At 32.7% G+C, this 25,260-nt stretch overlaps 1 protein-coding gene across 1 annotated transcript in view; it reads right to left on the bottom strand.

The window, feature by feature from the left end:
- Nucleotides 1-24,818, bottom strand: part of LOC145284631 (general transcription factor II-I repeat domain-containing protein 2B-like) — a 117,806-nt gene extending 92,988 nt beyond the window's left edge. Inside the window, exon 1 of the mRNA XM_080133536.1 lies at nucleotides 24,685-24,818. Coding sequence (XP_079989662.1) covers nucleotides 24,685-24,818 — 134 coding nt within the window. The remainder of the gene's footprint in view (nucleotides 1-24,684) is intronic.
- Between the last annotated feature and the right edge of the window lie 442 nt (nucleotides 24,819-25,260).

Raw genomic sequence — 25,260 nt, 5'->3', positions numbered from 1 at the left:
CCTGTAAAATTTCAACTATGACCCAAATCAAGCATGGTGATGATTGGTCAAGCGATGTGGATGCTAGGCTGTACACTATGAAGCAGTAATAAACTCGAATGAAAACCTAAAGTTTTTGGTGGAGATAACCAACCTGCATCATTAAATTATTCATATGGTTTACATCGTTTTTGTTTGCTTTAATTTTTAAAAACCTTCCCTATAATCGATAACCTTCTTGTTATTTTACTATTTATTTAATCTCATTAGGATAGAATATCCGTGTCACTCAAGATGAGAACAGTAGTCAGAATAATGCAAATAATACGAATTATTAAAGATGTTCTCACGTTGATGTACTTGACGCGAATACTTTACAAAAATACGTATATTCATTCACCGCTAATAATCTCCAATCTTTTTCTTTTTTTTTACTAATCATGTGTATTGCTGTTTTAAATATCTTTATAGGTTATTTTTTGTTGCATATGCTAAATTGATAATCAATGGCATTCCCATGAACGAGTTTTCTATTCAGCTATTACCCATATTATTAAAAGTTTGTCACAAGATTGATTTTCTGGTGGTTATTGTATAGTCATGTTCAAATATAATTTCGATAAACACTTGTCATGAGCCGTTCTCATAAGTCAGCATATTTTATTCATCGTATTCATTATCATTCAACTGATTTAATAAAATGGGATTCATTTCTCAATATTTCCGCCGATGTAACCTCCGACCTTCTTCTTGCTAATTATTTGATCATCGTAGACGTGAAAGAACGCATGCTACTCCGTTTATTAATTATTAAATATTCCTGAATTCGGTAGAAAAATTTTGATTTCTTAAAAAAAAAAAAACACCTAAAGTAGGCCGAGAAAAACGTTCTGAAAATAACACTTAAGATGAGAACAGTAGTCCGAATAATGTAAACAATACGAATTACTAAACATGTCCTCACGTTGACGTACTTGACACGAACACTTTACATAAATACGCTTAATTCATTCACAGCTGGAAGCATAGTTTTGCTTTCTCACCAAGTGGTGATATCACGGTCTTCAGATTAAACGCCACTTTTGGTCAGAGCTAGTAATTTCCAAGGGAAATAATCCATTGTCTTACACATTCACCAACTTATTCAATGGGATAATCTGTGACGATTTTTGATAGATTAGAACATTAGTGTGTGTGTGTGTGTGTATGTGTGTGTGTTTTAACTAGCACTAATGTTCTCTGCTTATACCTCACCGTAGAAATATCATTAAACGAGTGTCTTTTCGTCTAATTTAATTCACGAACGATTACCCTTTCAACAAAATTATCGGTTTTAAACAACAAACGTTCAGTTTTTAGTTTCGTACAAATTCAGATCTAAAGTCTAAGTCAATCATGTTAACGAATCACGCGAATGCAACAAAAACAAAATATTATATTAGTTTGTCTTTGCTGTTTTGTTGTTTGACTTAAACGTCAGAAGCCAACGAAAACATTTGTTCCGTTCTATTATTTCCTGAAATCAACTTTTTACTTATGTTTTGTTTTGTAAGAAATGTTTTCTCAAGCGGATAACGACTTCGTCCCGCATAACAGTTTTGGTTTCTAGATTCTGTAAAGAGAAAACAATGTTTCCTTCATATTTCTTATTCTCTTTAATCAAGCTGTATTTTATTTCATATGAGTTTCAGTTTTCGGTCCGTATTTTTAAATTATTTTTTCGTACAATCTGCATCTTTTTTTTTTTTTTTTCAAGATTGATATTTAAAAAAATGTCTCTCTTTGATAGCCTTTTTAGTAACACGCACAGACACAGAGAAAAACCGCACTGACAAAAGGGCGTGTCTAAAACTACTATCTCATACGAAACATTTAACGAGACGTAAAATTGATTACGTACCAGTACAAAAGAGTTTTTTTTTTCATAAGATTCATTCATGCAATGCCGTTTTCGTAATTTTTATGATAAGGTTTATTTATGGTAAGGATTGTTAACAGTTCAAGTCCAAAAGAAATGACACTACCCACGGTGCAGGCACTAAAGTCTCATGGATCCACCCTAAGTTTATTTCTAACACACACACATACACACACACACATATATATATATATATATATATATATATATATATATATGTATATATATATATATATATATATATGTATATATATATATATATATATATATTAGAATTAGTTGACAGCCTGGCGTTGCCCGGTCGTACAATACGCTTAAACACGATCTTTTAATTTACGCAGATTGCTTATGTATTATTATAGAGTCAGTCCTCTATTGATTATTGTATATAACTGGGTAAATTTGCCCGGTGGACTAATTCGCATTTTTTATTAATAATAATGATAATGTCGTTTATCAAATTCCGCTTGTGTGTGTTTACAATACCACGTCAGCTAATATTTGGTCTTGCCGATGAATACCCTGGAAAAGTCACTTCTGATTATATGTTTAGTTTTAAAATATGCAAATGAAGGAATGATTTATTGCGATTTTAAATGGTACCTCTTCTTTAATCGTAAATTAAACCTACAATAATAAAATATTAAAATAAAATGGTGAGGTATATCAGACATAATTAGGGGATAATTCGATCGGAGGTATGTCTCCGGATTATAATAAATTTGTTTTTTAAAGAAGAAATGACTTGTTTAAATTTTATTATTTCCCTTGGTCAGTGTAAGTTAAAATATTCCCCTGTAAAAATTATTAATTTTATCTACAAGAGAGAAAAGCTATTTTTAAGATCAGATGTTTTCGCTTTTTGATATTTATCGGATGAATTCCTATACAAATCATATCAAAGAACACTGCCACATATATAAATTAGCTGTGTGTGAAATTTGCAAGAGATAGTCTCAGCCGTTTCGGAACCTATGAGGAAGAAACACACACACAAAGTGACTTTTATACATTAGTAGAGATTGAGATAAACGTTTAGGCATTTAATACGACGACTTACGCAAATATATATGGTCATTGCACTAAGGTCACCTAGCCTATTGATGTTATGGAATAAAGTTTGAAGATAAACCAAGAGTACTTCCTTCATATCGAAAAAAAAAAACAATACGAAAATTGTTCAAACGTCATTGTATTTTCTTTTCCTAAAATCAGGGCATTATTTTCCATTTGACCAAGTGCAATTAAAAGAAATAATTTCTTGTCGGGGAAATACAGTAACATAAACGAGATTTATATTTTTAAAAACTTTTTAATTTATTTTTTTTAATTTGAAATTAAAGAACGCTAAAGCGTCATGTTGTGTGTTTTTTTATTAGCACATTTATTTACAAATAAAAACAAATAAATATTCGTTTAATTTCCAAATAAATACAGGGTGACCCCCCCCCAAAAAAAAAACAAAAAAACAAAAGCTAAATAGAGGCCATCTAGAACATATGCTGGAGAACGGAGAAAAAAAAGGCCAAATACCATAGTGTTTTGATGTGATGTTTTGAATATAATAAATTAGTTATGACCAAAGTTTCATTTCATTCGGGCAAAACAATAAGAAACGGGGCCTAATTAGAGTTGGAGCCTGTTTTTTGGGGTCGCCCTGTATTTAACTGAGTTTTTATTGTTTTTGTAAATTATTATCTTTTTCCTATAAACAGTATTCATTTTTAACATTTCAGAGCAAGATGCCTTCTTTGACATGAACAAAAGTATAACAAATGTTTTAGTTCTAAACCAAAAAATTTTCTCACATGTCTCTGGTGTATCAAAGACCATTTTTATATGTTTATTAAGAATGTATGTTTATGGACAACTAACAACTTTCATGTTTAATTCATTATCAAGGACTTTTATTTAACGCGTGTTTAGTTTAAATAAATAAAAACAAATCTTGTGGACGTAGTCGTGGAAACCGTCCGTAAATAAAAGTCATGTCAGCAAAATAAAGCTGGCGCGTTTATAGGCATGTACGTGCTAGCTTTAAAAAGCAAAATATAATACTCTAGCCTAAGTTCATAAAGGTGACGTCTGTGTTTCTTCAATGGTTTTTATTTCGTTATTTAACGTGTATGATGTAACTGCCTATGGCTTGATTTTTTTTATTATTTCTATACTTATGCCGAAAAGGTACCGTACTTAATTAATAACGTTATTAATTTAAAAAAATATATATATATATTCTTAACATGAGGAATGGTTGTTTGGACACTTCTGTACTACCACCTAACAATTTAATAAAGAACAGATACCATTAAACTTGAATATAACCTAAAATGACATCAAAAATAGCACTGCATTTCTCTTCATAGGCACCATTTTTTAAAAATGTTTAAAAAAACATGGTTTTAGTAAATAGAAAGTTTAGGAGCGATGTCGAAACTTATTTCGCTAAATAATTTACGTGACTGAAATAGGAATTTGATTTACTTATTTTTTTGTGTAAATTAGCTTTATTGGAAATAAACTGGAGCTTATGTTTCTGTTGTTTCTTTTTGTGTTGAGATTTCATTCCATGTTTTCAACCCTCTCGTATATGTAACACACACACACACACACACACACACACACACACACATATATATATATATATATATATATATATATATATATATATATATATATTAAATCCTTAACAAACAGAAAACGGAAAAACCTCTGCAGGAAGAAGTGTAGGTAAGTCTTTTATCGCATAGTTTTTCTTTAAAAAGGAAATGGATTCCATATTGTGCATTTAAAAAGTGTTTTCCATACGTCTGATGAGAGTCCATTCTTGTGAATATTTTCAAACGATATAAGGTTGTAAATTGTCCGAATGGTCGCGAAACATTTGTAACGAACAATGAAAATACACCACTTGTTGCTACAATCCAACTTTTGTAGTCTTGCTTTTGTGAAAATCATATATATATATATATATATATATATATATATATATATATATATATATGTGTGTGTGTGTGTGTGTGTATATATATATATATATATATATATATATATATATATATATATATATATATATATATAAACTACACGGTACTCTGGAGTTTGGTATTAACATAAAATATACACTTATCGCAACTGTTTCATTTCATCAGTCAAACTATCAGTGCTCTTAGCTAATTCTTTTAGTAGTAAGAACCAAACCTCTGTGTAACTCATTTGCTGTATTTTGACACCGTTATCTATATACACAGAAATGCTTATGCGTAAATTCAGTCATAGCTTGAAGTGGTTAATTTTTTTTTCTCTCCATCTGTTGATAATTCAAACGGTGAGAGACGAGGCTGGAGGGTTAAATGTTTTGGCTTTGATTCTAGTTGATGACACTCAAGTCATTCTTTTATCTTTTGACATCACTACTATAAATAAGGGAAAATAGATAATTCGCTCTGCAATAATAAGTACGAAATCGTCATGAATTAAAATATATTTAAGCGTATTTTACGACCGGGCAAGGCTGGGCTCCCCTCGTGAGTATTATGTAAATATATTAGTAAATTATTATGTATTTTTGCACCACCACATAAAAGTTTGCGAGTAAAACACGTGCATTTTATAAATCTGAAAGAACCTACATCACGTGATAAGGTGACTGCAATAGCAAGTTAGACAAAAACTTTAGACTTACTCCACCATTTGACATGAATTCAGAAATAAAATAATATACTCCCTCTGTCAAAAATGATGTAAAACACTTATTCTCCCTTAGTGTTCGCATTAATTTCCATATAAAATCCTAAAATTTCATGAACTCTATATTCACAAATTATCTCCATAGCTTGCTTGCTGTATTGATGGCAATGATGGTACACTCTCCTTTGAAAGTTTCGAGGATTGCGAACATAATTCTGTTGTGTCAGTACATGTATGGTTTAAGATGTTATACTGAAGATATTGCTAAAGTAATATTCATTGATGTATGGTTTTGCAGGGGTTGCTGTTCTCACATACGGAGCCTGGGATTTCCAAATGGTCACCCCTTTTGATTCTAGTTATGCTCAACGTCGCATAACTCCAGTGATATAATGAGAACCGATTTGTCAACGTGTTCGCGCACGATCTCATTATATTAAATAGTTATGATTCTGAATTTTATTAAAATATCCGAGGGTGTTTCAATATTATGAGATCCACTTTGAACAGGCAATCTCATTAGTAATGTATATTTAAGAAAGTAGAACATAGCTGTACAGTGTAATTTACATAAACTTTAATACGTGCACGTGGTTAATGGATAATTGAGATACCCGTTTTAACTTTACGTTGGCAAAGAAAGGGAGAGATCTAATCTCAACTTAGTTTTAGAAGTGTAATAAAAATTGATTAAAGCTTTTCTTTTATTTGTTATGAAATGGCAATAATGAAGGGATTTTATTGGCTAGTTAAGAAAACGATTTTTATATTTGAACAAAGAAAAGAATGCAGTCAGTTGCTTTTTCAATTTCATCTTTTTTAATTCATAAATCAAAAAACAAATGTAAGACTAAAGATGTCTTCATACAAATAACCGTTTCCGTGTATCATGCTATGTATTTGACAAAGAATGTTGTTCCTCATTGTTGTTGTTCCTCGTTGTTGTTGTTTGATTGTTAGTGTTTCTTTACTTTTTTGTTTGTTGTTTCAAAATATTTATCCATTACATTCGCAAATATTTGCCTTGCCAACCTTGATAGAATTCAAAACCGGCTTCGAAACTTATTAGGTAATGCCCATGTAACCTCTTTGCAACAGAATAGACGTTGCGAGCATGTGTCTGCTCTGTTGTTATTTTCATAGTAAGTGCTCGAATGAACTCAAATTTATGGTTCCACCCTTGCCAAACTTTCACAAAAAACACTCGACTAGCTACAGCCACTATATACGATTTCCTCCCCTCTCTAATTGTGCATAAATCTAAACGCAGATTCCATGAATAAAGCTTATTTCCAGAAAATCCTGACTGCAATGACTCTTCCGCTGGCCTGCTTCCAGGTTTGGTCACCTTCAAATCGAAAGTAAACAAGTTTTTGTCGAGACGTCCTCATAAATAATCAAATTCTACCCAATTTACACCATTAATCATTATTGCACTGCCACCTTTCATTAACACTTATCCTCGAGTGGCTTTTGTGCATTTATAAATGATAACTCCCAAGTAGAAATAAAAATCCAAAGATTGTAATTATTAAGGAACTGTTGAAAAATGACAATTGTTTAAATAAGTTTTCTTTCTCAATATCCAAAATAAGCTAAGATAAATAAATAAGAAATAAAAAATGTAACAGGAAAATCTTGATATAACTTGTATTGATCGGACAATTGTTTTCGTATTTGTGCAACGTTTCGGCCGGATTGTCCTTCGACAGTCTTCATGCATGTTTGTAGTTTGGAAAAGAAAATAACAACCAACATGCCTGAAGACGGTCGACGGGCAATCCGACCGAAACGGTGCAAGATTAGAACAATAGTCTGATCAACACAAGCAATATAAACAATCAGCCCTAGTCTAAAAAATCCGGAAACTCTTTCTTACAACCCATAGTTGATAAAAATTCAGTTGAGATTAGTTATCTCTAGTTAGTGTCCTTTTCAACTTGCCAGAATAGAGTAAAAAAAGGCCTATTGTGGAGTGTATTAGACGGTTTGCATTGATTTACATTTTTATTATAAACTAAAAGATTCAGAATACATTGCATTACGTTGATTATGGATTTTATTTGCAAAGTAATCAATTAATCCTTATATAAAATATATCCGAAATAATGACGTTTGCAAATATTTCAAACTTTATAAACAAAAAAAAACAGATGACAAATAAAATTTCCGTAAAATCGCTTTAAACATTTCACGGGATCTAGTTTCAGGGTTGATGTAAGAAAAATGCGAAATATTAAACTTACATCAACATATATCATTGATATGCTTTTTTATGTTTTCTATAAGACTATTAATTAAAAAAAAATTTTAAATGGAGGTCACCACTTATCAAGGGATAAGGGTTATTTCGTGTACAGTAATCAATGAGATAGTATTGTAGTAATCATTAGTATTGGAGATTTGATAGAGTGTCTTACTTAAGGGGGCGATTTGTCAGGTATTTGTTTATGTTGGACTTGAAGACATCCAAGTTTGGATTTAGGCACAGATAAAGAGTGGGGGAAATTATTGACAGTAGTTTCAGCCAGACGGGTGTTTCTCGTGAAAGACTGGCGAGGGGGGGCACGAGAAATTGGAGCTCAGACGAGCACTTGCCATGGAACTAACGATAAAACAAAAACAGGCTCGCAACGTCTCTTCTGGTGGAGAGAGGCTGCACGGAAGAGAAAAGGGCATCCCCCACTAAGATACGAAATCTATTTTGTACTTTGTCAAGGCAGGATAGGCTGTTTTTAGCATCTCCTGCCAAGATGTGGCAGCAGTACTCCATCCTTGGACGTACTTGGCTTTTATACAGATTGCATCAATAGTGAGATATCTTCTGGAGCAGTAGAATGATCCCATCATTTTCCCAGCGTCCTTGGAAACAGACCTGACGTACGTGTTCCATTTCAGATCAGGAGTAAAGGTTAAATCCAGAAGCTTGTCAAAACATGGAGCCTCCCAAGACGAAAGCCGTCAATTTCAATTGATGCCAGATGGAGATCAGAAAGTTGATGATGTAAAGATAGAAGCTTGGTTTTGGATGCATTAAAAGTGACAAGCCACCTCTTCCTCCACGGTACCACGCGCTCAAGATCAGAGGAGAGAGAATTAGAGAGCTTTATCATTTACGGCCTTTGATGTGTTGCCATAGATGGTCGTGTCATCAGCATAGATGTCAACGAATGATTTTAGTGTGTGTTTCGTGAGATCATTGATGTAGATCAGGAAGAGAGTTGGGCATAGGATGGTCCCCGTAGGGACTCCAGCATTAATACTGTGGGCCTCTGATTTCTTCCCATCAACCACTACCCTTATGAGTCTATCAGAGAGAAATGATTTAATGATTGAGAAAACATTTCCAGTGATACAATAGCTGGAAATCTTGTGAAGTAGGCCCTTATGCCATACCTCATCGAAGGCCTTCGATATGTCAAGAGCAATTGCCCTGGACAGGAAGCCTTTGTCAAGAGATTTACTAATCCTATGAGATATAATCGTTAGCACATCTGCTGTTTATCTTGGGGAGAGGAAACCATATTGCATATCACTAGCAGGTTGTTTATGCTGAGGTGGTTGACTACTTCTTTATTTAATATGGATTGCAAAAACTTACTTATGACACACAGGAGACCTATTGGTCTGCACTGAGAGGGAGATGACTTTCACCTGAATTCTTAAATACAGGGCATACTTATGAGGCTTTCCAGGGTGTTGGAAAGCACTTCTCCTTAAGACAAAACAATTTTGTAAATATGGGGGCAAGTTCTGGTTGGAGCTTTTTCAGCACTATAACTGGAATGCCGTCAGGGTCAGTTGCTTTACTGGAATCAATGTTCTTGATTAGCTCGGCGACATTACGCACAGATATTTGTATGTTGCATAGCATGTTATCTGTTATAGGAGGAAATACGGAGAGTTGATGGTCATTGTCGCATAGGGTGGAATTAGCTGCAAAGTTCTTTGCAAATAGTCTGGCCTTGTCTGGTGCTGACGAGATGACCTCTGGTCCATTGATAATGGTTGGATAGAACGCACGCTTCTGTTCAGGATCCTGTTTGCTATTTGCCAAAACTGGTCGGAACCAAGCCGCTGATCAGCTACTTTGGATTTAACGGACTGAGCCTATAGCTCTCTTGCATTTTTATTACTCTTTTACAGTGGTTGCTGACAGTCCTGAAAGCAGCTTTAGTCTCAGTACATCTATTACGTTGGTAGCTATGGAAAAAGTGATTTCTGTGCGCGATGGCAACAGCAAATTCTGGGGAGAACCATGGCTGGCTGTTAGGTTTTTGTTGGAATGTTTTGGATGGTATGAATCGGTCTATGCCTACAATTAACCATTCGGTCAGGTCTGATACTATAGAGGACACATCCTTTTTAAACATGGAATGCAGAGGTAGATCAGATATGAATGTACGGAAGCTGCCCCAGTCAGCCATAGAGTATCGATATACAGTACGGTGGAGAGGTACTTCTGAAGACTTATTACATTTCATTTTCATCTTAACTGTTACAACGGAGTGGTCGGAGGATCTCAGAGGAGATAGAACGGAACATGAACATAGCTCAGGGGAAGTTGCGAGGAAAAGATCTAGAAGGCTTGCATACTGACCGGTAGTATCGGGCACACGGGTGGGTTCGTGAACAATCTGAGTGAAGTCATAGGCAGTGGCAAAATTATGACAAAATCTCCCCTCATCATCGGTCTTATTTGAGTGGGTCAGCCATTCCACATTATGGACATTAAAGTCGCCGCAAATGTGAATGTTAGCCGACGGATGAGCAGACAGGATGTGGTCAATTTTCTCAAATATGCTCTTAAAGATAGTAACCCCACTGTTGTAGGGGCGATAGAGGGCAAATATAAATGCAATGGTGTAAGCTAGTGCAACCCGGAAGCACATATAAGGAAAATTAGGATATTTTATGGAGATATCCCTACCATATGAAAAGTCATCTTATATGTATGCACATATTCCATGCCCATGGCGATATTGGGGGTCAGATTTAGATGGTAAGTTAGAGTATCGTTTAATTATGAATTCGTCTAGGTAAGTGGTTGGCCCTATGCCAGTTTCACTTAGAAAGAAGATGTCCGGTTTCGTCTCCTGTAACTGTGTTTCAACCTCTGGAAGGTTGGAACGTAGATCCCTGATGTTGGAGAAGGAGACCAGGTAGTAGGAGTCTATGTTGGAGGATGGAGTTCTAGGTTTATTCGTGTTTTTTTTGTTTTGTTTTTTGTTTTTGTTTTGAGATTTGTCATGTTGAGGTTTTGGGATTTGTGAAGCAGATCGATAGACTTAGTTAGAGCAGAACAGAGAGCAAAAGTAAGAGAAAAAAGACAAGTTTTTTTTTTGTCGCACATGATAAGGTAAAACCGTAACAATTTCCCACTTGTATGGCATCGAGAGGTCCTACCAAAAACTACTGTATGGTCAAGAATCTATTCATCAAATGGCAATACAGCAGCCCCGGTACTTTGCACCTGCTGATAGGACAGCATCTTTAGTGGTTAATCCAAGGTTCGCATCCCCGACTATCAGGCGGATAACGTCAACCCAGAAGAAACGTTTACCCCCGCACCCTTACTAGTGACATGATCACAAGGATAGATATAGAAACAGAAATTTTCCGACATCTCAGGCTACTGTTCACAAAGTACAACCGACCTGAAAAGCAGCTTTTTCTTCACCCTTTGTCAGAAAAATCATTCATTGGAAATGAGGACTGAAGGGCAAAAAAGGAGAAGCGAGAGTTACTGGAGCTGCCGATAACACATCCACATGCATTATCTACTCTCCAATAAAAATAAGGTTAGAAGGACTTATTAATATCTACTTAGTAAAGTCCGTTGCCCTTTTCCCAGCTTAGGATAGTACTTGAAGATAGTCTCCCCTCCTGTATTAACGCATGGATACTTTTTGCCTTTATCTATCTTAAGCCAGAATGTTTGACCATTCCAACTCCACCCCATAATAAATATGCTATGATGGAACTTTTATCAAATTGGAAAGTCTGGTTATTTTAACTCGTTTTAAAATCTGGTTAAGAAGTAATACCTTTAGGGTTACGTATTAAGGTTAGACTAGCTAGAATTAATGCATACTTTTGACAGAAGAAACGGCCGCGTGTTTTTGAGTTCAGATAATATGCAGGTATAATTTAGGAAATGTTCAATTTCATGGGAGACTTTTTTTCTCTCGTTTTAAATATATTTAAGTATATTTGACAAAAAAGATTAAGAGGGAAAAAAAGATTAAAAAAAAAAAAACAAGACAAATATTCAGTTTCGTGTCCCGTTTACGATTTTTGGTTAAAAAACAAAGTTGACTTTATTTTTCGAACGGCTTTCATAAAATATTAAAAACCTTTAACAATTAATTTGTTACAGTAATTGAAAGTTTGGTAAAAAAACAGTCTTCTTCGGAGACATTTTTATTTTCGATTTTGAAGATGAAGCTGATATTTTTAATGGTTCATGGGAAATTTATAAATGAAGTAGCAATGCATTTTAAGAAGCAGTGTAATTTGAAATTATTGATTCATTTATATATTAATACAAAAAACAACTATTCTTATTTAAAATGTATAACCGAATTCACACACACACACACACACACACACACACACACATATATATATATATATATATATATATATATAATTCAAAATAGCGTAATGGAAACATATTAAAGGTATTTGCAGCTTCTCTTTCAATTTTCGAATTTTAATCATGTCAAATCACACTTTATTTCCTTTTGACGAATTGATTGTTGCTATTTCTTTTGATGACTTAAGGACATAGTAGATTCACTAATTGATATAATAATTAAGTGATTGATGTTGCGCTACGAAACAGATACTGCTAAGAATTGTAAATGTCAACTGAATTAACGGAATAAATTATTAAATGGTTCAACTGAATTTTGGAATATAGTTTTTTGTCATTTATTCACTATATATATATATATATATATATATATATATATATACATATATATACATATATATATGTTCATATATATATATATATATATATATATATATATAGAGAGAGAGAGAGAGAGAGAGGGAGAGAGGGGGGGGAGAGAGAAATATTAGTTAATTATGGCAATGCAGCATACATGAGTCCACAAAGAAGCAAATAATGCTTATATTGTGTAACATATTAAGTTGATTATCAGTGATAGTGCCACTACGGTGCAGGTCATTTAATACCAGTTATAACAGTTTAAATACGCGTAATAAAAAGAGGTTTATAAAAACAAGCACTAGTTTTCCCAGATGTGAGATATATGAATATATATATTTAGTAAGTTAGTTAGAGTAAAAGATAAAGAGAGAGGAGTTGGACAGATAGAGAGAGACAGGTAGATGTATTGATAAACCCAGAGACATACCGACAGACGTATATTGATAAATGGGCAGGCAAACAGTAGAGCAGTATGACCAACAGAGAAGATATATATTTTCAAAATAGCCATTGATAGATAAATGCGTTTTGAATGACAAACCAAATACTGACGGGCGAAGTTGCCAAGCTAATCCCCAGAATTATTTTTCTTTGTATCTATTTTTTCTTCTTTTGCTATGGTATCTTTTATTTTATTTGTTCCGTTTAAAAGAAGACAGAGCCAGCGACTAAGATGAAAAATACTTTTGGCTCTACTTTCACTGCTTCTTCTCCCACGCCCCCCCAAAAAAAGATTGAAGAGGGGTCAAAGAGTTTACACTTCCTTTTTTACACAATAATCTCACATAAGAATAAAAACTGATCCATTAAAGGCCAATTGTATATAGAGAAATGAACTTAGAACTGCATTGAAATCACTACATTAAAATGCATGTGAACCAAGAAAATGAAAAACCCTTTCGCGACCTGAAAGTGAAAGACAATGAACATTAACTCCTCAGTACAATTAGCAGTAGTCTAGTATTAGTTATAATAAAATGTTTTATCCAAACATAGTCGGGCTACACATTCAAAACATGTTTCAGTCGCAGTTTTAATAACTTTGACATCATCAGGGTTATTATAATTACAATTAAAGAATATGTAAATTAATAATAACGAGATTTATACAGGTTTATGCCCTTTTATCTTCCCTGCCACCTCTGAAGAAAAAGAAGAGACGTTGCGAGTTTGTTTCTGTTGTATCGTTATTTACATGGCAAGTGCTCGTCTGAGCTCCAATCTATGGTCTGCTCGTCCTGACTTTCACGTCTAGCTGAAACAACCATCAACAATTACCCCCCTCTTTATCTGTGCCTAAATCTAAACGTAGATTTCATAAACAAAGCTTCTTTCTTAGAACTGCACGCCTACGGAACTCTGTTTCGTTTTCTTGCTTTCTAACTGATTACAATATGGTCGTCTTTAAGTCTAACGTTAACAAATTCTTGATGGGACATCTCCTTAAATAATCCAATTTATCAAATTTCCACTACTAATGATTACTATGACATGTTCCCTTCAACCACTATACACTCATTAACCTTTATCCTATTTATATATTTATATATATATATATATATGTGTGTGTGTGTGTGTGTGTGTGTGTGTGTTTATTTATTTTTATATGAACATTTACGTATCGCTATTTTAGTGGGGTTTTGTCCGGAGAGATTTGATTTGGTCATCGCTAAATCATGCTTCTTTAAAATAGTGATATTTTACTTTTTTTTATAAACATCCTGAAAATACTTGAATACGAATTAAGAGTAGGGTATTAATTTCACTTCTGATTAATGTTTAGTTTGAAAATATAAAAACGAAGAAATGGTTTGCGTGCATTTTAAATGGTACCTCTACTTTTATCGTAAATTGAACTCATTCATAAAAACATTAAAATGAAATGGTACAGGAACAACCGGGCTGGAGCAGGGGATCATTCGATCTGTAGTCAAATGCAGTACCACTAATCTATATCCCCAGATTACGATAAATCTGTTTTCTTTAAGAGGAAATAATTTGTTGAAATTTTACTATCTGCCTTTGCCGGTGTAATTTAAAATATCCCCAGTAAAAATGAGAACAAAAGCTATTTTAAGATGGATTTTGTTTTGGGATTATCGATACTAATTGGATGAATTTATATAGTAAACCTATTTAAGAACACTGCCAGACATATAAATTGGCTTTGCGTTAAATTTGCAAAAGATAAGCTCAGCCGCTTTGGAACCTATGAGGAACTCTCGCTCTCTACTACACAAACACACAATATATAAATATATATATATATATATATATATATATATATATATATATATATATATATATCAACTGCTGTATCATTTTTAGCCAATGTTCATTCAACGCACATTCAGCCTAAACTTGAACTTACTAAATGTAGCACGGTTAATTTCCAACGGTCATAAAACACGGGGTTTTTAATGCATAAAATCTAACCTAGCGGTTAACCTCATCTTGTACATCCTTAGGCTCGAATAATAATAATAATAATAATAATAATAATAATAATAATAATAATAATAATAATAATTAAAAAAAAAAAAAGGAAATTGAAAAGAGTGTCTCTGTGGTGGTTTGGATACTTTGCTGTCTCGTCCCGACCCGATGGCATGACCTTTATTCAACGTCTGCAGCGAACAATTACAATTGCTACGAGTCAAGGACCTCGAGTTAAAGGTCAAGATAGATGCTCACCTCGAAGGCTGCATTCAACACCCACTGTTCTACTGCTCTACTCGATGCTTTCTAGATATCAACAAATGCGAAACAATGCTGCGATTGAAAGAATCACCTATTTTGCAAAATTACATCACTGAAAGCCAGTGATGTAGACTTGATTAACGCTGGTAGCCGCATGTCAACACTATGTCAACTATTTAGTCATTCCTGTATTGTTTTATTAGTGTCAACATGTCAAAGCGTCATATTTTAAAATAAATAAGAATTCTTTACGCACATGTGACGACATTCAATGCTGTAGTTTTAAAACATGTTTTATTAGGTTGGTGCAAAAATGATGTCGTTTTTGACTTGAAGTTGAACGTCTAAAATGATATTATTTTTGCACCAATCTAATATTATTCTTTTCGCCTCAAAGCATATTAGCACTTGGATATGAGGGGGCTACCATTTAGGATCGTGTCTATTAGGAGACTGAAGGGAGTTGATCAGCGAGATGTCTGCTTGCATAACACTTAAACTTACAAAATTTCAATTACCTATGTTAAAAACGCTATAATCACATTGACTAATGTATACTCATTAACCCTTATCCTCGAGTGGTCTCCGGGCTTTGATAGGTGGTGATTCCTGTGTAAAAAATACCTGAAGAATAGTACAGTCAAGGAAGTATGAGAATAGGAAATTCCAAAGTCTAGCAGTCTGAAGGAACAAACTATTAGAGTAGAAGTATTTCCGGCATCTACAGATTTCAACAGTGAAAAGTGGGATTTTGCTTTTTGTCTGGTTAGTCGGAAATATGCACGGTGTGTTTTTTTTTTCTAAAATAAAGATTCCTATATTTTAATTATATTTAAGAGTTGAAGCGTTACGAAGCCGAAAGTTTTACCATTAAAAAACGAGCGACCTTTTGTCCTCCAGAATTTATTTTTCTAGTAATGCATAGTCACCACCATTCTCGATAAACTATTGTCAAAAATTAAATGACGCATATCTTCTTCTGACTCACGTCTATGATAGGGCTGATTTCTCAGAGTCTTATAGCGCCAATATACAGCATAATCACGTTGACACATCGGTTCCCGCTGAATAACCGAAGTTAAGCAACGTTAAGCCTGGTCAGTACTAAATGGGTGACCATTTGGGACTTCAGGGTGCTGTATATGCGCTCCTCTTATCTTAGCATTGTTTCCAGTTGTCCTAGACTTCTCCTTGCTACTGGACCCAAATAGTGCCGATTCAGGAGAGATGTGGTTATCGAATGGCGACAGATATGAAGCATGAAGTTTTTGCTTAATTAACCTGCTCTGCGAAATAAAATAACGGAGATTTTCATTTAAATGAAGTTTTATTTACTTTAATGGAATCTAAAGTCTTAGGAGGGACTATTTTATAAGATTTATTAAGTTCTTTATAGAAAAGTTGTTTATATGTAGGATAGTCAAGTTTATAATAATTTTTTGTCTTATCAGCAGGGACGAATATATGTTTATTCTTTTTAACTTTTTCGGCAAAATTATTTATTTTTCGAGTAACCGGATTATAATGGTGTTTTTGTTTCTTAAATTTAAGTTTTTTGACTAAATTTAACATGAAATTTTCAAACTCTTCGAGGTAAGGGTTGTATTTGGGGTGGGCAGTAGTTTTTAATCCATAAAATTTGGCAGCAATTCTTTCGAATTTCTTTTGTTCTCTATGAGAGTTGATAGGGAGTTCATTTAAGATTTCTGGGTGAAGTTGGTCTTCAGAGGAAATAGACGCTTTAAGTTTATTTTTAATGCTTAAGTCATGGCGATAAGCCTTCCACCTTATATTTTTTAGGAAAGTGTTCAAAGCGAGAACAAATTTGTGGATATATTCTTGTTGGGTAGGAATAGGGATATTTTGGGCAGACAGAGGACTGTGTTCCTTTTCAAACATATCTGGAGAGAATAAAAAGCTTAACTAAATGGGAGCTTATAATAAAATAAAAATTACAATTAAATCTACCACAATGATCCAAGATGGTAAAATTAAAGTAAATTATAAATATTAAAGAATTAATATTTATAAAATAATCTCAGCCAGATGTAAAAGCTCGATAAAACCAAATAGGAAATAGAGCTTATAATATGAGCAAACAATTAATAAAATATGTTAAAAAACACTTTAAAATGAGTTAAAAACATATTTAATCTGAAAAGGAAACACTAGATAAATGGATAGTCCTTAATCCGCGGAGTTTCGAAGAAACACTTTCCTTCTAATCAGAGGGTAGGAATTAGCAAAATGCGGGATCGGATTTTGCATGCAGAAGTATTTGATGAAACAACAAGTAAGTCAAAGATCTTACTTGAAAACATATATATATATACATATATATATATTATATATTATATATATATATATATATATATAGGGTGACCCAAAAACAAAAACAAAAGCTAACAGAAACAACAAAACAGAACAGAAAAAAGGCCAAAAACCCTAGTGTTTTGATGTGATGTTTTGAATATAATAAGCAAGTTATGACCAAAGTTTCATTTCTCTCGGACAAAACACTAAGAAACGGGGCCTAATTATATTTTGGGCCCGTTTTTTTTGGTCACCCTGTATATATATATATATATATATATATATATATATGTATATATATATATACATATATATATATATATACATATATATATATATATACATATATATATATATATGTATATATATATATATATGTATATATATATATATATATATATATATATATATATATATATATATATATATATAAGGGGGCGTTTGGTAAAGAAAAATAACTTCAAAATCGTTTACGTGTTTAATTATAAAATGTCATATATCGTTTTTATTCCCTACACCACCTAGGAAGTCAATAAGAAAGAAAGCATCTCTAACTGAAACATTATTAAACAGAAAAAAAGGAAAAACGTATAAATCGGTATAAAAAGGATAAAAAGAACGAATAATTATGGGAATAAATTTGCGTTATCTGTTGCCTTATTCGTTAAAAGAAATTTGGCTGGCGGGACGTATAGGTATTAGCAAATAAATACAAATTGGTCTGTATATTAGAGAAAGAAATTATGAATTATCCCCAACTAGTCGACCTCATGATCTCGAAAGGATCCATTAGATCAATCATGAGGGAAAAAAGACGTCAACCAAGCAATTAAATTTTATAAGTTCAATGCTAAAATATAACAAGTGCATTTTTACAATTATCTTGTGCATTTACATAAACCAATCTACCATTTGTCTTTCTAATTGATTAATATAATCTTGAAAGTTAACTAATCAAGTTCGAATATCTTGAGGGTGGATATTTCGTAAAATAAATAGGAAGAATTTTAAAAATCCTAAAATAATTAACAAGGACATTCATTGTGTTTGTTTTATTACATTTTAAGATAATTTTATCTGTATTTTGTTGACCATAAAGTCCATTCGTTTTTCAATGTCATTTTCCCGGCCTAATAAAGAACGCTTTATATTCCTATTCTCTTCAAATCCTGTATGTAGTGTTGTGTCAGTGTGTAATACGTGGGTTAGGACAATAGTATGTTCTTTTCATTGTTTTGACTCTCGAGTCATATATCCGTTGATATGCACACACACACACACACACACACACACACCACACCACACACATACATATATATATATATATATATATATATATATATATATATATATATATATATCGAGTGTATATCCGCTGGTATCTTATATGCTTTTATATAGAGTGATGTGGTTCTTGGTTGATTAACTGTGTCTGTGTTGGATATATACTCGAGAGTTAAAACAATGAAATATTGTCACAGCCGAAGTAATGAGCCTTCGAGCAGAACATTTCTTATATTTTTGTATGTATTTTAGGCTTTTATAGGGAACATCAATAAGAGAACTACTGAGATGTGTATACTTTATTAAAGTAACGAAAAGCAAGCTACAGAAAACCGCATAAGGACACGCCATGTACATGAGAAGAATGCTTTTACAGGACAGGTGTGTCTTTCTGATTTGCCCGATCGCGAAACAGAAATTTTTCAGTCAGAGTTGCTATTCACTCGTGCCAGCCAAAGATGATTAACAATGACCAAGTGTAAGCCGGACAAATCACTAGCATTTACATGATTTTCAAATCGAACTAAAAAATTGAATTCGATTAACTCAGTTATGTTTATAAAGTTTATGCTTGTGGTTCCCCTCTACCTAAAGAAATGAACAAAGTTTCTGGTCAACCCATGATATTATTATGAGATATTTTGTAAGTCTATGTGCATTACATGGTTTTGGAAAAGCCAGATAAGAAACTAATAACAATTAATTATTAATGCATGTTTATAAACACACATACACACACACTCACACATATATGTGTGTGTGCATATATATATATATATATATATATAGATAGATAGATAGATAGATAGATATAGTGAATAAAGGACAAAAACTGTATTAAAAATTCATGATGTTGATCATCTTATAATTTGTTCCTTTAATTCAGTTGACATTTACAATTCTTGACAGTATCTGTTTCGTATCACAAAATCGATCACGTAATTATTATATCAATCAGTATCAGAAGAAATAGCAACAATCACATCGTCAAAAGGAAATAAAGTGTAATTTGACATGATTAAATCCGAAAATTGGAAATAAGAAGCTGCAAATACCTTTACTATGTTTCCATTCCATTATATATATATATATATATATATATATATATATATATATATATATATATATATATATATATATATATATATATATACTCGCTTCAGAATAATGTAATGCAAGAAATCTACGGGTATGCAAATCCAGTGATTATCGGTCTTACAAAATATTATTGGTTGTAATCTCTCTATATATATAAAATGGATTTTCCCCTCTGATTTTGACCTTAATAGGATTGAAAATCAAGACATTTCATGCAAATTTAATATGCACAAACTGCAGCACATTATCTGATGTGTATAGGCCTATCCCCTCTAGACTTCCTCGATAATCGTAGATTTCTATATTTTTTCTGCTGAGTGGTCACTGCCAAAATCGGTTAGAATCAATGGCAGTTGTAAAACTTTTTCTCTCTAATAAATTCCTCCTTCCCCCGCAACTACTTACACCGTTGCGGGATCGTTCACAAGGGACAGGAATGGAATTTTAACGTCCCTTTTCGTTCTACGCTTTCTACTGGGTGAAACGCACCATGGACTTCGATTCCGATTCGAAGGGTTATTTATGCCATTTTTTCTTTCGCTTTATTTCATTTTATAGTGGATTAAAAAACCGGAATGGAATTTTAAAGTTCAATTTCTACTGGGTGAAACGCACCATTGGACTTAAACGAATCGAAGGGTTATTTATGTCATTTTTCCCCGCTTTTCGCTGTATTTTTTGTTTTTGTTTTTCAAAATACATTCATTTTTCCCGTATTTTTGCTTTTTGTTTTTCCGATTTCTTTTTTAAAGAAGTTTTACGTTTGTTCATTGTTTTTTTTTTTGGGGGGGAGGGGTTTGGTTTTGCCGATTTTTTTACAGAAGTTTAACATAATTTTTTTTATATTTAACCAGGGCTATTACTTCGCTTATTCTTTACTTTACCCCCCTTACACATACACCTCCAAACAACCGGGCAACGCCGGGTATCACCGCTAGTATTTTATAAAGACAATCTCAGCTAAATTAAAAGTGTTCAATATATCAGAGAGAGAGAGAGAGAGAGAGAGAGAGCAAATAAATTATAATTTAGTAATTAAAATTTTATGATGTAAAATGGTTAAATTTCAAATCTAAATTTTTATTATATGCAAGACAAACAATACACTTCTATAAGTATATCTCCTTAACCTATAGGCTTTCTATGTTTACCCATCTCCTCAAAGGAAAAAAATATTAGCAAATATTATAAATGGTTTATACCTAATTAACTAAATGCAATAAACATAGAAAGTCATAATTAAAACTTTTAATTATATTATATCCATTTAACAATGAATACATACATAAATATATCTACATATAAGTATAACAGATGTATCTAGAGTATGCTATAATAACAAGACAAATACGACAGTTCTACGTTACAATGAATAAGAAAATTAAGTCCATCAGATACCCGTGAATATTGCAGATATTAGATCAGCTCTATGATTTGCACTTTGCTTTACCATAGAGCTCCCATATGTCTCAGAAACAAAATTTTTTTTATGTCGAATGTATTAAATATACGCCTAATAATTAACGTTTAAATTTTGTATCTTTTTAAGTACTCGAAAATATGCGATTGCGTTTTCATTTTATATGAACAAGCTTTGTTACAATTCAATTTCCCGCCACCAAAATGCAGTTTAGTGGGGAAAATATGTTTCTTTTTATTGATCAAACATTTTGCTGAATTAATTTTCTTTTTCTTTTTAATTATTTTTATATATGACCCTTCACTTTGTCCAACGTCTCAAATCTTCGAAAGAGTAATGAAACTTTTTCAAACGATCTACAACATGACGAAGAGTTAAACCAGGTATATTTTCTAGTTTATTAAGAATTCTACTTCAGATGTCAGCATTCAAACTTTATACTTAACCTCTGTGCGAAAATTAGACATTTAAAACCGCTTGCGTTTAACCCCGGCAATTTGAAATGTTTATTTACTACTTTGGCCAAAGTAGTGTGCACTTTGTCTACTTTCCTGTTAAGATTCATACATTTTCACCAATTGCGAAGAGGAGACGTTTCAGAGTTAAGCAATTGTGTTAATAATTGTAACGGTCTAATTTATATAAGGTTGTTATTTTTTCTTAGCCATATATAATTGACAAATTTGGGATATTCAACTGTACGCAACTTTCTGCAAATGAACATTTTTAAGATCAGTTTAATTCAGACAGTCTGTATTATAAATATATTTGTATCGTTTAAAATACAACGAAAACGTAATTTAGTTTACAATTATAATTAAAATTATTCATAAGGTTTTTCTGAAAATGCACTTTCATTTTTATTTGAGCTCGTATTCCAGAATTCTTGTTTAGTATGAAAAACATGTCCTCAGATCATTTTATTGTCTTTCTTGAAATTTCTGTTTTATTTCTCAGATTTTTCTTCCTTTTCAAAATAGTGTTCTTTTTCTTTATTTTAATATATGACCCTCCACTTTCTCCAACGTCTCGAATCTTTTAAAGACTAATGAAACTTTGTGAAACAATATGCAATTTGAAATAACAATTCCCAATATAGTTCTTTTAAATCACTTTATTTTTTCGTTACTTAATATTGGCTGACGAGTTTTTTTGTGTATTTACATTATTTTTAAGTTTAACTTTCTTCGACGTGTTGTTATTTTTTTTTACTGGAAGATAATTCGTTAGGTCTTAACAATAAAAATAAGTTACCACTTATTTACCTGTTCCGGGTTAAACAGTTTTATTTCGTTTCGAACAATATAGATTTCAAAATCTCGTCTGAGAAAACAGATTTATATATTTTATACTATTCAATAACGATGACTATTTTCTTTTCTTACACTAGAGTGTTTCAATTCGTGGATTTGGCATACGTTGTGTATTATGCAGAAGGAACATTTCCGTGATTGATTCAAGGTTAAATCGTAGGCATGTCGAAATAATACGAATTTGATTTTAAATATTGCACGCGTGTGGATGGCAGTAATGTATGAGTGTATTGTTAAGAATTTAGTATTGAGTTTTCATTTGTTATTTATTTGTGAGTTGGGCTATCTATAAATATCGCCTCCTTAATTCTTTGGTTGCTAACATTTCTTTTAGTGGTCTTGATACATATATGTATCTATTTGCATTTTCATATTAAAGTAAGCGTTTTCTAAACGAGAATGTCTCTGTGTTAAGCAGTTTCTTTATAGCTTCGTAGTTTGATCGTACTGCGGATGTATAAATCGTTTGACTTGTCGCACAGTATTGTAATTTCTAATCCCAATAGCAATACATATATACCTTAATGAATGAAATGAATTACAATCTAGTTTCCTTTGAGATTCCCGATACATACTTCTTACATAAATATTTCATCTGTAAAAATGCCTTATTCGTAAACATTCTATTTTAACATCAACAACAATCATAATACTAATCGTTCAAGTTACTTGGCATCTTCCGGCAGTGTTGTACATAATATTGGGTCGTTTGAAATAATTCTAGTTATCATTCTTTCTAGAATGATATCGGGTATTTATGGGAGAGACAACTTGAAGGTTGCGAACATCTCTAAGTTATTCTGTGGAACAAATTAGATCCGGAATTGACGGTCAAATAGATGAACGAAACAGGAGATACTTCAGTTGGTTTTTAAATTTTAAAACTACAAAAACAACAACGCCACCACTCTATAATAAATATAAATGCGTATGTATTTGTTTATAGGTGAATGCGTACTGTCATACAAAAGGACGAAACTATTTAAGTATTTAATAAAAAAGAGAACGCAAATGGCAAAGTAAAATATCCCCGCCATCTTAAACGAATTCAAAAAAGAAGTCTTTCACTCTATCTCTAAAATTAGACGTGTTCCCTTTTTTTTTTTTTTAATTTTTTAATTTTCTATTTTATACCAATGGGTATATATTTTTCTCTATTTTATAAAACTTTCCAATTTGGAACTTTTGCTTTCTTTCTTTTTTCTTATATGCATATTTTTTTTTTTTTTTGGATAGAGAAGTCATAAATATCACCTTTTTGACTTTTATCGTTGTTAATATTTCTTTCTGCAGACTCGACAATTACAGATAAATCTTCATTGCCCCCCCCCCCGGTAAAAGGAGGGTGGACCATTAAATTCACCCTTGTCTGTTCCTCTGCTCATCCGTTCGTCTGTCAGCACTTTTCTCAATGACTACGCCTTGGGATTCTTTTGAAATTTTGCACAAACATTATACATGATATGAATAAAAAAAAGTAACAGAACGGATTGCTCCACTATGGGTGCCTTTCGGGTTAAAATGGATAAAATCGACACTTCTGTCTTAGTAAAAAAAAAACAAAGAAATGATGCCTTGGATTTTTGTAAAACTGAAAAGTTGTAACTAACTGATGTCTATATCATTTTGTCTGTCTATGCCTTTGGGTGTGCCCCAGGGATCCTTTAGGGCTTATAAAATACTTCATTCTGGGGACTATTTTACCATATTTGTCCCAAATATTCTGTGTAAGTCTATTTATTAGCAGTTTTGCATGGTGCTGAACTCAGATTTAAATATGTTAAGGCCTTGGGAACTTTTGGGGCTAAATATAGGGGAGGGGGGCAAATGATGGACTTAGTCATTTCTTTTTTGCAATGGGCAGAACTTAAAATTATATATATTAAAGCCTAAAACTGCACCGTTTGTATATTTTCACCAGGATTTGACGTCCCCTTGGGACTTTTGAGGTAAATGGGGAGGGGGCAAATGCTGACCATTTTTTATGCCTCATTCACTATGCACTCACGGAGAACTATGAATGCTTCCCTTGTTCACATTTGGAATAAGTTCTTTACTTCCAGTTTTTCTTGTGCCCGCCAACTTTGTTCTAAACGTTTTGTCAATGCCTGGTACATTGTGAGCAAATTCCTTGTCAGACATTTTTGTCAAACGTCTTTCTGTTTTGTCGGGGCAACAAAAACGTGCATTTCGCATATTCAACAGGGTTCAGTATATTTCGCGGAGTGTTATAAACTATCGTAGCATGTACAAGCGAATGTTGGAATCCCCAAAAGAAATGGCAGGGCGTGATTTTTAAGCAGTGATTGTTTTGTCTCGTAAACAAGCGCAAGAAAATGATGGGTCAGGACCGGGAGAGAAAATGAAGTCAGCCAGTACAAGAAACTGTAAACAAAGAAACCCCAAGAAGAAAGAGAAATAATTGTGAGATTATTTTAACATATAAATGCACAGTAACGACAATGATTTTTAAAGTGTGTACTTGCTGCACTGAAATCACTTATGGAAAACTTCAAATTCTTACAAATTTATCTCCTGTTTTCCAGATGAATAGGAAATATGTAAACGGCGAATTACCGCTAAA

Source organism: Euprymna scolopes, chromosome 9 (genome assembly GCF_053919585.1).
Source record: "Euprymna scolopes isolate OS-2025 chromosome 9, ASM5391958v1, whole genome shotgun sequence".
NCBI classification, from domain to species: Eukaryota; Metazoa; Mollusca; class Cephalopoda; order Sepiida; family Sepiolidae; genus Euprymna; species Euprymna scolopes.
The sequence above is the reverse complement of the archived record's forward strand: the minus strand, read 5'-3'. Positions and strand labels throughout refer to the sequence as shown.